At 36.9% G+C, this 16,903-nt stretch overlaps 1 protein-coding gene across 1 annotated transcript; it reads right to left on the bottom strand.

Annotated features, from left to right (window-relative positions):
- Nucleotides 1-9,260: 9,260 nt before the first annotated feature.
- LOC131841312 (zinc finger C4H2 domain-containing protein-like) lies at nt 9,261-16,391 on the bottom strand. The gene is made up of 5 exons (XM_059189636.1): nt 16,242-16,391; nt 15,256-15,427; nt 13,051-13,229; nt 11,843-12,034; nt 9,261-9,415 (listed from the first exon to the last, which is right to left on the bottom strand). Exons 1-5 carry the CDS (start codon nt 16,298-16,300, stop codon nt 9,289-9,291), a joined length of 729 nt encoding a protein of 242 aa, XP_059045619.1. The 5' UTR covers nt 16,301-16,391; the 3' UTR covers nt 9,261-9,288.
- Nucleotides 16,392-16,903: the final 512 nt, after the last annotated feature.

The raw sequence follows: 16,903 nt of genomic DNA, 5'->3' as shown, positions 1-16,903 counted from the left end.
TTTTTCGTTTTTATTTCCTTTGCATCCTTCCTATCTATACATACAAATAAAATTGGAGTTTCTGTTTGTAATATTGAAATAACCGTTTTTTTACTACATGCATATGAATATAAATACGGTACATACACCAGAGTAACATTGTTTACAATTTTTGTCTGTCTGTTTGTTCCGGCTAATCTCTGAATTGGCTGGGCCGATTTTGATGGGGCATTTATTAACAAGTAGCTGATGTAATAACAAGTAACTTAGGCTACTTTTATTTTAGAAAATAAAGCTAAATTCCATGCGAATACAGCGTGTACAGCTAGTATACTATAAAAATACAAAATCCTTTATTCAAATTAATTTAATTTAAACACTATTGAATAATCATAGTATCGACTGCTCATTCGGAAAGCGTCGCATCACAAGTAGAACGACAAATTTGCGTGTTGTTCTTTCAAATAAAGTTGTAATTTTACGTTTTTAAGTTGAAATGTGTAAATACAAACTACCAACTAGCACGAATTTATTAGAGACAAAATAGAATGTAAAAAATGGTAGTATAATATGATAAAAATATTTATTTATTATGCCAAATTTCAGTCCGATCCGTCCAGTGGTTTGGGCTGTGCGTTGATAGATCACTATGTCAGTCAGTCACCTTTGAGTTATATATATTTACATTAAGACTATGATTAAGTAATGTATTTCGTTTCTATAGTTATTATTGTTTATTTTATCTGAGCACGTGATGACAGTGTGGGATGAGTCCGCAGACGTGTAGCAATGGTTCGAGTGTCCAGCATCATTGCGAGCTACTTATTGCCTACGATCTTACGTTAACGTGACCAACCAGGGGGGGATCTAACTAAGGGCTTTGTGGGTTGGCCCAGGATCCCCGGTCCGCATTGGAACGATATTTGGAATATAAAATAATATCTAGAGCATTAAAAAGCCTATCATAAGTTTGGCAACCCTGAGATCAATCAACCCATGCAAGTGCGCGTCTAACGAAAGGAACGGGAAATTTCTGATCGCTTGTTTTTGTGGGTATATTTTTTTAGTTGAGTAATATAGTTAAGTAGGCCCCTAAGTAGATATAGGCCAGGGGCCCACAAATTCACGATCTACCCCTGTGGCCAACTATACTCATTTACTGAGTCTTGTACTATGTATGTATGTGCAAACCGTATGTTGTGGAGTTCATAGTAAAAAGAATGTACATAAATTTAAGTTGTTAAATTTGTCATACGAAAATATACGATTTTATTTTACTCTGTTTTGCATCGATTTATTTTATATAGTTATCGAGTAGATGCAACAGCTTCTGTACATACATACAAACATAATACATAAAATATTATCCACCACATAAACTGGCACAGTGACAGGACACGAACCTGCAATCTTCCGATTATTATATTATATTTTATATAACTATAATTATCCACCACACCGTACTCTTTACAAATCCTGTACTCTGAAAGTACTAATTAGTATAATTTTATACTCATTTGTATTTAAAAATTGGAGAAATGTAACGATAAGAAAATAGAACTTCACAAAAGATGGGTAGAAATAGAAATCCTTCGGCATTTTAGAGTAGACCATATCCCACATGACAAATTTAAGAGTTTCAATAGAAATTTCCTTATGTTGTTGTCCAGGCACTATTTTCACTAGGTAATGATTACAGGAGCACTCAGAAGTAGCAACTTTGTGTAAAAACATTATCTGCCGTCCTAACAATCAAATTTAATATGCAAAAAGTTTTTCGGATATGGCTACATTATTAGACGAACATCCTCCTTTAGCAAAAAAATTCACTCCGAAGAAAAATATGTTTTTAAAAAAAAATAAAGATTATCGTTTTTTATTTTTCACCTATGAAACTTTGCAAAGTGTACTCTTGAACAAAAAATAGTTGGTCACCTTACCTTACGTTCATAATCGGCGGCAGCGACCACGGGGTCGCACTGTCATCAGTTTGTTGACCTGCTTCACTTATTACGCGTTACTTTTATACTTACCACTCGTGAGTCTAAAGCCAGCTGTATCTCCTCAAAGTAGGTTGAACTGGTGAACTTTGTTACGCATTTGATAACAAACCTATTTAAAACAGTTAGTCTACAGTTTCTATATTATTTATGTGTTGAACATTATAATTATAATTTCTCGTTTACAAGTTTTCGCTCGTTCATTTTGTGATAACTTTCCGAATGAGCGGTAGATTAAAAAAATAAGTATTCAAGTGCTTAAATTAAGTTTATTCAAATAAAGAATTTTCTATTCTACTTGATGTATTTATATTATTTTGTTTAATTCCGCTACACTTAGCATGTGTGAGACTACAAATATTCAGTGCGGAAACCGTTACCACCTACGGAAGCCTTGTGTTGACTCGGTTCAATCGTGGTTTGATCGCCGATGAGTCAACGCTAGGCTTCCAAACTGTACCCCAACTCTATTCAACGCGATAATGCCATTATGGGTATAGACTCAATAACGGTCCGAATTTGATCACTAATAGAGATCGTAACAGTAATCAAGATTCCACACTGAATATTTGTGGTCTCACACATGCTAATTGTAGCGGAATTAAACAAAATAATACAAATCCACAAAGTAGTGAAATTAACTTCTGCATTATAGCACCTAATTCCTTTAAATAATCTCTATTCTATTCTCAATGATAACAACAAAATGTCTATTTGTAAAAAGGGTTATAAAATAAAACAACGATTTGACACGAGTGTTTATAATGTATAAACAAAACTATTCACACGATAAGTACATACATACAGACGCTCCCAGCACTCACTCACTATGTACACAGTATACTCATAATATAACTCATCTCCGCAAAACTAACTCACGAGACCGAGTACCTTCCCACCTATGGGCGCATTTTCATTGGGCAAAAGCAAGCGTTATAGCATAATAATTATAGTAAATTATTAAAAAATAATAAATAAATTGTTCGTATGCTGTATTTGGGTCGAAGAACATAGGCTATTTTAAATATAGAGTTTTCTAGACTGATAAAGGTGGATATTTTGTTATATAGCATAATATATATCGACCAATGAAAATATACCCTTACAAGCAACGCCGGGCGACGCTGATGGTAAGTGATTACCGCCCTTGAGCACCCGCAACACCAGAGGAATTGCAAGTGCGTTGTCAGCCTTTTAAGAAGGAATAAGATATTTTCTTGAAGGTTTCAATATTGTATTGGTTATATTAGCAACGGCTGAGGTAGTTACTGTTGCCAACTTTGTATTTTTTTTTCTTATTTTTGTAATTACTTGTTAATCTTTCAATGTTGCCAACAATAACAGATAAAGATTCTTATATATCTTAAAAAAAAAGTTAATGCATGGAGCATGAGATTCCCATAGCATTGTCTATATAGGGACAGAATGTAATTTTAAAATCATCACATTATATCCGGCGGGTTTGCCCGCGTAAAACTCGTGTAACTTTGTATGTGTGACAGAACTCCTTAAATCACTTGTAAAGGTCTCTACAGCAACTGTAAGTAGCCCTAGCTGAACTGCTGTTATGCATTTGATAATAATTCTCATTTGAAACGATCAAAAATTTTGTGTTTCTCGCTGACGTTGTAACTTTGTATGAGTGAAAGATTCCTTAAATCACATATAAAGGTGTCTGAAGCAGTTGCAACTCGTCCTACGGGGATGAACTGCTGAGATGTGTTATTTATTTGATAATTCTCATTTAAAACGATCAAGAATCTTGTAATTTTCATTACAAACAAAAGATCAAGACATCCCTCATAGCAATATTAGTTTAATTATGATAATTGCATTTATACATAATTCTATACAACTTGAACACATACATAGTGATAAGAGTTGTCGGAGAAATTTAAGCATCCTGAACTTGGTATACAGAGTAGAATCGGATCATACAAATATCATTAAACAATAACCCAGAACAAAGCACAGCGCCATCTAGTCTCAACCTAAGCACTTGTGTTATGGGTACTAGACAACGGATATAAATAATATTGTAACTATATACATACAAGCCACTCGTCCCGGTTACGCACAGATGCGTTACTAATCTTTGAACACACATGTATTTACCTATAAACCTTCCTCTTGAATCACTCTATTGCTAATTTAAAATCCGTTGCATATATTAAAAAATATAGTGAGCAGACAGTGGCGACATTGTTTTAAACTATGTGAAGGTAACACAGGAGATAAAGGGCCGTTCAAGTATTTTTTTTATTGGGTTGTTTGGGCTATTGCCAGTTGTTTGCAGCACCTGTAGCACTGCGACCTACATAGATCTATTGTGCTCGCCCTTTTTCAAAGTTCGCTACCCAGACCCGTCAGGTACAAGAATTGAAGGATATTCTTAGGAGCGATGGTTTTTTTCTCCTCGGGAAAGAGTGTTCAAGTATTACGTAACCACTATTTCTTTGCTTTGCTTATTTTGGATGACATGGGGGGTAGGGGAGTCTAGATGGTGATTATGTCATCGGTAGTCATTTACTTTTTTACACGAATGGCAACCCTCACATTGTCTGTGCTAAAAAAACAATACATTAATCGAAAAATGTTTAAGTAAGCATAGGGGAACGAGCTTTGCTTATTTTTGCTGACAAGGCTGACGAGGGGGTAAATAATTATAATAAATCTGCTTACGTAATACTTGGACGGCCCCTAAATAAAATTTGAAGAGCACCGACATTTAAATAAAAAAAGTATCATCAAAATTTGTATAAGTAGAAATAAGTTATGGGGTTATACAAATAAAAATACAGTTGAATAAGTTAAGTAAGTTTACAATTAAGTTTGTAACTCTTATACGATTCTGAGACATTGCCCATACATCTTACACCTAATTGGGACACAACCTTTAAAATTACTAGTGGTACGTTTAGGCAGAGGTACTCAAACGACTTTGTTCAAATGTTCCTATAACACATTCTGATTGGTAACTTCTGAAATATGAACTCCATACTCCGCTATCAGCTTCCGATCAGGGCCGTTGTACATGCAGCCGAGGCTGCAAAGTGGCTAGCCAAGCTCTTCCCAGAAGGCTGCTGGTGCCTTCACAGGCTTCACGGAGCGATCTCGCCGTTCCAAGGATTTGTTTGTGTGGCCACTGCAAGCACTCCAATCCTAGAAGCTTCCTGGTGTCTTCACAGGCTTCACGGAGCGACCTCACCGTTCCGAGCATTTGTTTGTGTGGCCACTGTAAGCACTCCACTTCTAGAAGCTTCCTGGTGTCTTCACAGGCTTCACGGAGCAACCTCACCGTTCCGAGCATTTGTTTGTGTGGCCACTGCAAGTACTCCACTCCTAGAAGCCTCCTGGTATCTTCACAGGCTTCACGGAAGTTCTTTGTTTGTGTGGCCACTGGTGTCTTCCCTCCTGGTATCTTCACAGGCTTCACGGAGCGACCTGGATTTGTTTGTGTGGCCAGACATCACCGTTCCCGAGGATTTGTTGTGTGGCCACTGCAAGTTGAAGCCAATCTTCACAGGTTCAATAAGCGACCTCGCCGTTTCGAGGATTTGTTTGTGTGGCCACTGCACTCCACTCCTCCCTCCTGGTATCTTCACAGACTGCACGGAGCGACCTCACCGTCCCGGTATCTTCATATGTTCTTCAACATGGATAGATCACCGTTAGATCGTTGTGTGGTTATGTTCCACTCCCCGAAGCCTCATCTTCATAGTTCCGTTCTCACCGTTTTCGTTTTCGTGTGGCCACTGCTACGCGCTCCAGGATTACGTGAGCGTCCGTTTCCTCGGCTTCAAAGCAACCCCCTACAAAGGGGACTGCCAGCGCCTATTGTGTCTTTATTTAAGGAACAGTAACACGTTATTGCACCTATCAAGATTGCTAACTTTTGTCTTAATTATAGTTTGGCACGCAATGGCCCCTTGGCCGTACATTCAATACTGGTACAGGTTTGAACCCACAACACAACCAGTGGCGGACTAAGCTTACACAGCCCTGGGTAACATAATATACTATACATGTACAAAGTCAGGTTGACTTCCGCGCTTCCCCCTGGAAATAAATAAATTCTTGGTGAATTTGTCACGATGGGCTAAATGACCGGACCTCATGCCCATCCTATCATCCTCCACTGGTGCCCCGCCAGTGTATACCGTTAGCGCAGGCAGGTGCACCATTCCATTATCATCCTCTAACAAAAAAAAAACAATTCTGGCCTTAGTTTTTAGTCATTAGGGTGAGTGGGGGAAGATGAAAATCGGGTTATGACAAAAAGGCATCAATGAAGAAAGATTTTGTGTAATTTATCCAATGCAGACAACATTCACAGGCGGTACTTGTCGTTTCAAAGGTAGTTTTAAATATAGGCCCCAGGTTGAATAGCCCTCAGTCCGCCCCTGATTATAACTTAAAACTACATTCTTAATCTATGTTATTTACAAAATATACAATATGACTGATTCAATGAACTCAAGTTCCTGTGTACAGATACACATAGATACAAACGTTCTTACTGCCGGCATTTAACATAAATTACATTCCCAGTTAATATAAATGCAATATAAATTAACTTTACAATTAATTAAGTACAAGTATAATGTCACTGTATTTGTGATTGTGAAACAATAAGCTACAGACCGTCTTTTCATCTGCAATTTATATTTGCGTAAGTACGTGAGGAATGTTTACATATATACAAATAAATAAATTTGAAATCTGTATGTCATTTACAAATTTACAGCTACACTAAATCCATATGACAGTATATACGGAACTTACAACAAAAAATATTTTAACATTTTTGTCTGTCTGTATGTTATTGTTAATCTCTGAAACGGCTGGACCTATTTTGACGGTACTTTAACTCGTATATAGTAGCTAATGTTATAAGAAGTAGCTTAGGCCACTTATATTTGAGAAACTGTATTTATTTTAATATAAAAAAAGATAAATTCCATGTGGACATCATGTTGAAACGTGGACATACGTGTAAGCTATTAAAAACAATTGACGAAAAAAGTGTCTGGCTCGCAGACTACAATATACTGCCTATGGAATAATGAAAATTTAAAACAACGAAACAATTTCTCAAATTTATGCTACAGTTCCGTAATTTGTTTGATTGAAAACAAAATCCGTTCTATATTTTTATAGTACAGATATGTAACCTAATTGTAAGTCTATTAAAGTCAGTACTTATCACTACTTGATGGATTTATATATATATATACTAGCTGTCCCGGCAAACATTGTTTTGCCATATAAATTAGTAACGCTATAAAAAAATAGGGGTTGATGATAGAAGGGTGAAAATTTAGGATTGTATGTATTATCATAAAAAACTAGAAACTAAAAATTTTGTCTAAAATACTAAAAAATAAAAATTTAGGTGTGACTACCCCTAACATTTAGGGGGATGAAAAATAGATGTTGGCATTCCTACTCAATACGCTCACAAAATTTCATGAGAATCGGTCAAGCCGTTTCGGAGGAGTATGGGAACGAAAACTGTGACACGAGAATTTTATATATAAGATTATTTATTGTAATTCCGCTGCAGTTAGCATGTGTGAGACCACAAATATTCTGTGTGGAAACCTGTCTCCTTACGACCTATGGAAGCCTAGTGTTGACTCATCGGTTCAGTCGCAGTTTGATCGCCGATGAGTCAACACTAAGCTTCCGACTCGGAAGTCTAGTGTTGACTCATCGGCGACCGGGCGTTCGGGCACACCTCTGAAGTTCCGAGCTGTCCGAGAGTTCAGGCAACTCTACTCAACGCCCGATGATGCCTCGTTCAGAGGCGAAACACGTGTCGCGATATGGGTGTAGACTCAATAACGGTCGGGATTTGATCGCCATTAGAGAAGGTCGTAACGGTAGTCAAGTTTCCACACCGAATATTTGTGGTCTCACAGATGCTAATTATAGCGGAATTAAACAAAATAATAAAAATCCATCGAGTAGTGAAATGTACTTCCGCAAAATAAAACCTAATTCCATTAAATATATCAGAACTTATTGTTAGATATAAAGATGGCCTTCAATAAATAATATTATCTCTTTATACATATATGTTTATAAACCTGGATCGACACTATGTCAATAAAATGACTCACCAACATCCAGTCTACTCCTGAGTCTAATTCCAATATCCATTTTACTTCAATCCAATTTTGTACCCTTATTTTCAATCGATACTAATATATATTTTTTATGGATGATAATGGAATGGTGCACCTGTCTGCGTTAAGGGTATACGCTGGCGGGGCACCGGTGCAGGATAAGATGAATGAGGTCCGATCAGCTAGCCCATCGTGACAAATTCACTAGGAATTTATCACGATGCTTTCCAGGAGGAACCTCGTGGAGGTTGACCTTACATGGTATATTGCTAGCAATGGGGATTACTAGTTCCATTACTTGGTACCCAAGACGAGGACGACCAAATAGAAGATGGGAGGATGAAATCGTTAGAACAGCAGGGAAGATATGGACCAGAATCACCCAAGACAGAGCAGAGTGGAAAAGATTAGAGGAGGCCATTCCTCAGCAAGCAGATAATCAAGAACTACTTGTAGATATAGTACGAATAGCAAAAAAACTCTGAATAAAGGGCTCTAATATATTGAACTGGGAGGCAAAAGGGATTGTTAGTAATGTGAACTGATGACCCCATTGCAAGTAAGTGTAAGTTGTGTAAGTGTTTAAGGGACAATGGCTCGTTATCCCTATGAAGATTGCTAACTTTTGTCTTAATTATAGTTTGGCACGCAATCGCCCCTTGGCCGTACATTCAATAGTGGTACAGGTTTGAACCCATAACACGACCAGTGGCGGACTAAGCTTACACGGACCTGGATAACATAATTCAGGGGGGTTAGTAATGTGGACTAGTCACTCCACTACTAGCCAGGTACCACGTCAGTTGTACATGGCTAGTAATGGAGTGACTAGAACTGCGTGAAGGTTACTCCACACGATGGGCTAACTGACCTGACCTCATGCTCATCTTATCATCCTCCACTGGTGCCCCGCCTGCGCTAACGGTTTACGCTGGCGGGTGCACCATTCCATTATCAAAAAAAAAAAATGCTGGATCATTGAACAAACAAATATTTGCGAAAAAAATCAAATATCGATAGATCGGAATTGGTTTTAGGAGTAGACTGTCCTTCCCACACAAGTCGTGACACGTGACTGTTTAATACAGTTTTTAGAGTACAGTGATATATGAATACTGGACCGCGCGGTGGACTTCCGGTCCGATCCGGTCCGGTGTGGTCGTGTGGGGTGGAGGTGACTATTTCTTCTTGGGTTTCTTGGGGTTCCTGGAGCGGCTCTTGGCCTTGCAGAGCGGGCAGATGGGCGCGTTCCTGTGGATCTGCTGGTGACACGACAGGCACGACTTCATGGGCGGCGGCTGCTGTCTGCGGCGCATACAAACACACAACTACACATCTACAGACAACTGGCAATTTGTCTTCATTAATATACAAAATGTAAACATATACGATGTTACAGTTTGAATATGCATTCCAAATGAGCGGTAAAAAAAAATATATAGTGTTTACATTATTAACTAATATTATATTATACTAGCTACACGACCCGGCTTCGCACGGGTGTACATGTATTATATACATAAACCTTCTTATAGAATCACTCTGTCTATTTAAAAAAACCGCTTCAAAATCCTTTGCATAGTTTCAAAAATTTAAGCATACATAGGGACAGACAGCGACAGCGACTTTATTTTATACTGTATAATGATAATAAATAATGCTTATACTTCTAGACTATACAGATTTAGGGACGCAAAATTGTCATTACGAATGTTTACAAACAAGGGTTGTACATTTATTTTTTGTTGTATTAGGATACAACCAAAAACAAGTATGAAATCTTGCTTTTATTTTTTTTCTTTATACATTGTTATATCTCTTCCATTATCAATTAACAACAATAAATAAATAATTTTTAATTTAAGTCAATTTGTTCCATTCGAATATAATTTTATTTATCTGAAAGTGTATCAGCCCTACTGTTATGTTTAAAAATAGCTATTATTGTTATATAGAATTAATTATTGAACAATATGTCTTAAGTAATATTAAAATATTTTTTAATCTAGTTTTCTTGTCAGTCCAGTGTGTAGCCTAATAATGGTATATTCCGGAGAATTGAGTGAAAATCATTGAAATTCCTTGACACATTTGCACTGATATATTCTAGATAGATGTTTCTGATTTTAGTTACATTAAAAAATAATGACGCCTACTTATTTTCTACAGGCAACTACTCTGTAGTATAATACATGTACACACATCACAAATGTATTATGTTTAAATCTGTTAATTCAAATTAAAAAAATAATTTATTCATGTATATGTTTTATTTTTTTATATTACTATGTTGGCAAGCAAGCATACGGCCGATCTTATGGTAAATGCCCATCTGATCTTGAGTCTTGTGAGAAAACCTCGGCAGGAAGTTCATTCCACAATGTAAGTATACGCGGGAGGGTCCTATTTTAGCCGCTTATGAACGTAAAATTAAATATATAATAATTTTTCCCTACCGTCCAGTTCAGTGTATAGATCCAGAAATAATCTAGAATATATGATCTATACGTGTACCAAATTTCATTCGAATCTGTTGAGTAATATTTCCGTGAATGACTAACAAACATCCATCTTACCTCACTAGCCGTTGTTGTTACAAATAGAACTAACTTAAATCTATTATGTATAAAATAAACATGACATAATAATCACTACAAACAGGTACCAATTCCTTAGTGCAGTATTTACAATATATTTAAAACACTTTTGTATATTAAAAAAATATTTAAGGCAAAGGAAATTAAGAAATTATAAAGGATTAAGTATTCAAAACAAAATATACAGACGTGTGCAGAAAGAGATCACAATAACACTACTGAGAAGCCCTGGATCTTCATTTTTCAAGGCGGGGCAAAAATTAAGCAATGGGGGTCGGCACCCCCTAGGGTACCCCCTGCCCTCCTTGTCCCCCTCCGGCCAACATTTTTTACATATTACAATTTACTTGACGTCTCAACGGTCAAGTTGTCAAAGACGAGTTCTGTATTCATCTGCCAAGTTCGAGGACTCCCCATCGCCCCATCGGGCCCCAGTTGCCCCCCCTCCCCCCTCACACCCGAGGCTGCCACTGAGTATTACATTACAATATACAGAATGAAAGTTTTTCAGCCAATGCACATGCATGAGTATTTTACTCTACGGCACAGTGATTGATCATTTTGGTGCGTCATTATTTTGTTTCATGCCAAGTTTATAACTTTATTATTACAAGTTAAGCGTAAAAGATATGTGAAATCTACCGACAGATAGGAGTGTTTTCGAGCTGTGAAAAACTGATAAGAAACTCAGTTCTCACTATTTTCAAATAACCACAATTAATGAAATTAGAAAAAATATAGTTATATCTAGTATATGCTTTTGTATTTTTATCAAAACGAAATAATCTACCTAGTGGCTGTCTTTAACTGAGTAAAATATTAATTTCATTATAGATTTGCCACCTCTGTCGTACAAAAAAAAATCTTTTATAATGAAACATTTTTGAATAGCAAAGTGATAAGCTTCTATTAATCATTAATTGATATTAACATCATCAATGATATAATTATTTTAATGTAAATTTTCCATACCATTCCTGATTGGGCACTGGCTGAAGCTTACACTCTGTATACATATAGAACTCTGTGGTAATAATGCTTGCACTCACTAAATGTCTTTCTGCACGCAGGTCGAGGACGGAAGGAGATGAGGGGGAGGGGTATGGAAAAAAAATAAAAGCAAACAAAATCGAACCTCAGCGAGACGGTAATGAAATCTTGTTCGAGAGCAGACCTGAACGCGGGCGGCGGCGGCGGCGGCTTGCGCGGGGCCGGCGCCAGGAACGGGCCCCCGCCCCCCGCCGCCCCCGCACCCCCCACGCCACCCCCCGCACCCCCCGCCGCGCCGCCCCCCGCCCCGCCCCGCGACGACAGCGCAGGGAACCGCCTGCAACCACCAACCGACGCACCGGACTGTTACTAATGTGGACTGATGATCTTATTGCTAGCAATGTACCATGGCAGGTTGACCTCCACGAGGTTCTTGGTGAATGTCAATTGTCACGATGGGCCGAGTGACCTGATCTAATGCTTATCTTATGATCCTCCACTGGTGCCCCGCCAGCGTAAACCGTTAGTGCAGGCGGATTGTTAATAATGTGGACTGATGATCTTATTGCTTATGGATGCTTAAACTTTCATCGTACTAGCTTAAAAAATGACGATTTTCCATACAAACTTTTTACACCTATTTATTTCACCCCCTTAAGGGTAAAATTTAAAGAAACTTTGAATTACACATTTATTTATATTTAATCATCAGCTTAAACATAAGTTTCATGCTTTTATCTTTAAAAATTACTATACTATGCAATCTATGGGCTTTCTCTGGGTCTAGACTATCTGTGTACCAAATTTAACTTAAATCAGTTCAGTAGTTTTGGCATGAAAGCCAGACAGACAGAATTACTTTGGCATTTATCTATACACATAAATAAAATTGCAGTGAACCGTTTTTTACTACATGCATATGAATATAAATAATATATCCACCAAAATAACATTTTTTTTAATTTTTGTCCTTCTGTCTGTTTGTTTCGGCTAATCTCTGAAATGGCTGGACCGATTTTCTCGGGACTTTTTTTGGCAGGTAGCTGATATAACAAGGAATAACTTAGATACTTTTATTTTAGAAAAATAAAGTTAAAATTCCACGCGGAAGTCGCGGTTGCAGCTAGTTCTATAAATATATAAAAAAAAAACATCTATTAAAAAGAGCAACACACAAGTTTCTTGCTCATTCTTCTTGTGATGAATCTGCATTCCGAATGAGTGGTAGAATCAAAATATGACTATTCAAAAGTGCTTGTAATGAGTTTATTTGAATAAAGATTATTTCTATTTCTATAAATAAATAAGGATTTGCTTTCCTTGATCGCTATAAGTCATATAAGAGATACGAACTCTGGAGTGATGGGGCTGCCCTCCTCCTCGTGCAGGTCCGGGAGCCGCTCGAGCCCGAGGCACTGCCGCCGCAGCAGGTCCACTTCCGCCTTCAGCGGCCGGTAGTCTTCGTGCAGCCGCGACGCGGTCGACAGCTTGCGCGTCATGCTCTCCTCTGTCTGCTTTATTACAGTCTCCATCTGTAGAATATAACACAATTTCTTTATGTATATAGAAGGCAAATATAGGTCTTAACATATAAAATTGGAGTTTTGTAGCGGAGTAACCTAAATTTCATTATTATTGTGGTCTCATTAACTCAACTATTGCTGGTTATTTACGCTGTATAGCGTATACCATTATTATTATTTATTCATACATTTTATATTCTCGAATTTCTTCTGTGTTACAGATTAGAGTTACGGGTACTGCCCAAAATAATAATAAATTTATTATAACAATACACCAAAGGTTCCATAACTATCTAATATTAATAAAAGGTCAAAAGCATCAGAATAGTCAAAAAAAGATGCTAACATCCAATATATATGATATAGCTGTAACCGCGACTTCGTCCGCGTGGAATTTGACTTTATATTTCTAAAATAAAAGTATCCTAAGTTACTCATTATTACATCAGCTACTTGCCAAAAGAAATTGGTCTAGCCATTTCAGAGATTAGCCAGAACAGACAGACAAAAATTGTAAAAAAATGTTTGGTGTATGTACCGTATTCATATTCAACTACATGTAGTAAAAAACGGTTATTTCAATATAACAAACAGACACTCCAATTGTATTTATAGGTATAGATGTATAGATAAACATCTAGCAGGATTTGTACATTTAATAGCTAAATGAAAGATCGTGACACAGTCAGTGCTGCAGATTGGATGATGGAATCCCAGCCTAAATCCAATGTGGGAGAGATCACTGATAATGAAAGCAAACAAATGATACTCCGCCAACAATAGCGTTGCGGCGGCCTCTCCGCCCGCCTACACAAACAAACAGTGGCCCACTGTACACCTGTTATTTATACGACACACATTCCTAACGCTATTACTGCCCACCAATACAAACAACTATTGCTGGGAACGCGCGGGGGAGAGTTGAGAGGGGATGATGTTATTTTTTTTATAATTTTATATTATTTATTATATAAAATTTTATAATGGAATGACCTGCAGGGGCGGATCTACCTAATTGATTTTTGGGCTGCAGCTCAGGCCCCCGAGTATACAAAGGTCCCCCAGTCCCCATTAAAACGATATCATTACACAGTATAAAACAAAGTTGCTGTCGCTGTCTGTCCGTTCCTATGTATGCTTAAATCTTTACGCAACGGATTTTGAAGCAGTTTTTTTTAAATAGATAGAGTGATTCGAGAGGAAGGTTTATGTACATATATAATACATGTACACCCGTGCGAAACCGGGACAAGTAGCTGTTTAGAATATAAAAAAATATCTAGAATGTTAAAAAACCTATGATAAGGTCGGCAACCCTGAAATCAATCAACGCATATCAATGAAAGGAACAGGGAATTTCTGGTCACTTGTTTTTGGTAGGTATTTTTTTAGTTGAGTAATATAATTAGATGGGCCCCTAAGTAGATTTAGCCCTAGGGCCCCACAAATTCACGATCCGCCCCCGCCCACCGGCGCTAACAGTGTACACTGGCGGGGCACCAGTGGAGGATGATAAGATGAAAACGGTCAGGTTAGTTAGCACATCCTGACAAATTCAATGGAATTTTATCAGAATAATTTCCATAGGGGAATGCGTGGAGGTCAACCTGACATGGTACATTGCTAGCAATAAAATCAATCCGCATTACTAATAATGCCCCTTCCCCCCTAGGGGGTGATGTTAGCAATTGAGTCTCTTTTTAATGGTTCACGCTGGTGGGGCACCAGTGGAGGATCAGGAGAATGAGCAAAATGTCAGGTCAGTTACTCCACCATGACAAATTGCCATGAATTTATTGCACGCTGAGCCGCACAACTTCATTAGCATCACTCTTAGGATATGCATTACTATATTATTCGTCATTCACATAATATCTCTTCAAATTAAAATCCGTCCAGAACTTTTTCAAAGAGTAACAAACATACATCCATACTCACAAACTTTTGCATTTATGATATTAATAAAATTATTTTATTATAACAGCGGAGCATCATGTGAGTGTTGCAGACTCTTTTAAAACCTGAGTATACTAACAGCATTGATGTCTGCATGTATTTGGCGCAGTTCCTCCACATGGCTCATCTTCTCCTGCTGCAGCAGCTCCATCTCCCGCTTGTACTGCGCCAGGCACCGCCCCTCCTGATCCCCGCTGCGCACCTCATTCAAGATGCTACGCTTCAGTCGCTCCAGTGTTATTGTTTTATTTCTAATTAACACAAACAAAGCACATTTATTTCTAGACTCTAATGATACGTGGCTTCGTATGGGTAATTATTATAGGTACTAATTTCTGTGACAACACTATTTTTCTATACCAACATATCTACCACTCTATAAGTGATAGAATTTTTTATTTTGTCATAATTGGTATAGCAAACACACTGCTACATCTGTTGGTGAGTGGTAACTTCGCCTTACAAATACAAAGCAATTAGTTTAGCGGTGACTGACTTTTTTGTCTATCTATCATTACACAGTATAAAACAAAGTTGCTGTTGCTGTGTCCCTATGTATGCTTAAATCTTCAAAACTACGCAAGGGATTTTGAAGCGGTTTTTTTAATAGATAGAGGGAGGGAGGTTAAGGATAAGAGGGAGGTTGATATATATAATTCATGTACACCCGTTTGAAGCCGCGGCGAGTAGTTTGTCACAAATAAAAATAAAAGCTGCAAAAGTAAATTTTACTCTATATATAAATAATACAAAAGTTATAATTTAAATATATTATTATTATAAGAAATATTAAAGCAATATATTTCGAATTTTAATACGAAATCAAAACGAACTAAATATTAAATGTTTTCACCTACGTCCATAAAGTCTTATTGCCATAACTTGTTAACAACATACTGTATATATAAAATTATAATATTTATAAGCTTCAGCGACCAGTTACTGTATCTTTGAATAATAAAATTGTAATGTATGAATCCGTGACTTTCGAGTGTTTATTGATCCAAGTCCACAGGTGCGAGCGAACAAATTTAAATCACGGCATTGAAAAATTAAATTAAGTACCTTATTTCTTTCATGGCTTCTAGCTTGTGATAAATTTCACGTTCGTTTTCAGCGGTCATTTCTTAATATAATGCCTTAGTAATAGAACCGCAGTCCTAAAATAAATTAAAATAATCGGTGAAAACAAACAGCCAAATTCAATCCATGAGATAAAATATGTTGCCAGAATAATTATAAATTCGTAGAGTTAATGTTGCCAATGTGATCAGATTTAAAAATAATAATAAGAAAGTGCTAAAATAATAGAAATATTTTTCTTTGTAGTTATTATTAAATGATCGTTACAGATTCACATTTATCTAGTTACGTCTATTAATGAAGTAGTTATGGTTATTATATGTTATACCTGTAAATTATTACATTTACAATTGACAGCAAAATTAAGTCACATTATGTTACGTTTAACTGCTATGCCACAGAGGTCGACAGTAATCGTTACAACCAATAAAAAAATTGTTAGTTTTAAACAGGAATACAAATAACAATTACAAATAATTCTTTTTTATACCTATTAGGCAAATTTTGTTTATTTACTCGACCGCAACAACTATATATTTAAAATAGCCGTTCTGAGCGATAAATCATTCTACAACCTAAAAAACAAAAACAGAAGATCTAAACGAAATTTCAGTAGCTGCATTACTTTTTATGATGTACAAATT

Source organism: Achroia grisella, unplaced genomic scaffold, assembly GCF_030625045.1.
Source record: "Achroia grisella isolate CSIRO2021 unplaced genomic scaffold, CSIRO_AGI_Agris_v1 utg1581, whole genome shotgun sequence".
NCBI classification, from domain to species: domain Eukaryota; kingdom Metazoa; phylum Arthropoda; class Insecta; order Lepidoptera; family Pyralidae; genus Achroia; species Achroia grisella.
This window is presented reverse-complemented; position numbering and strand designations above follow the sequence as displayed.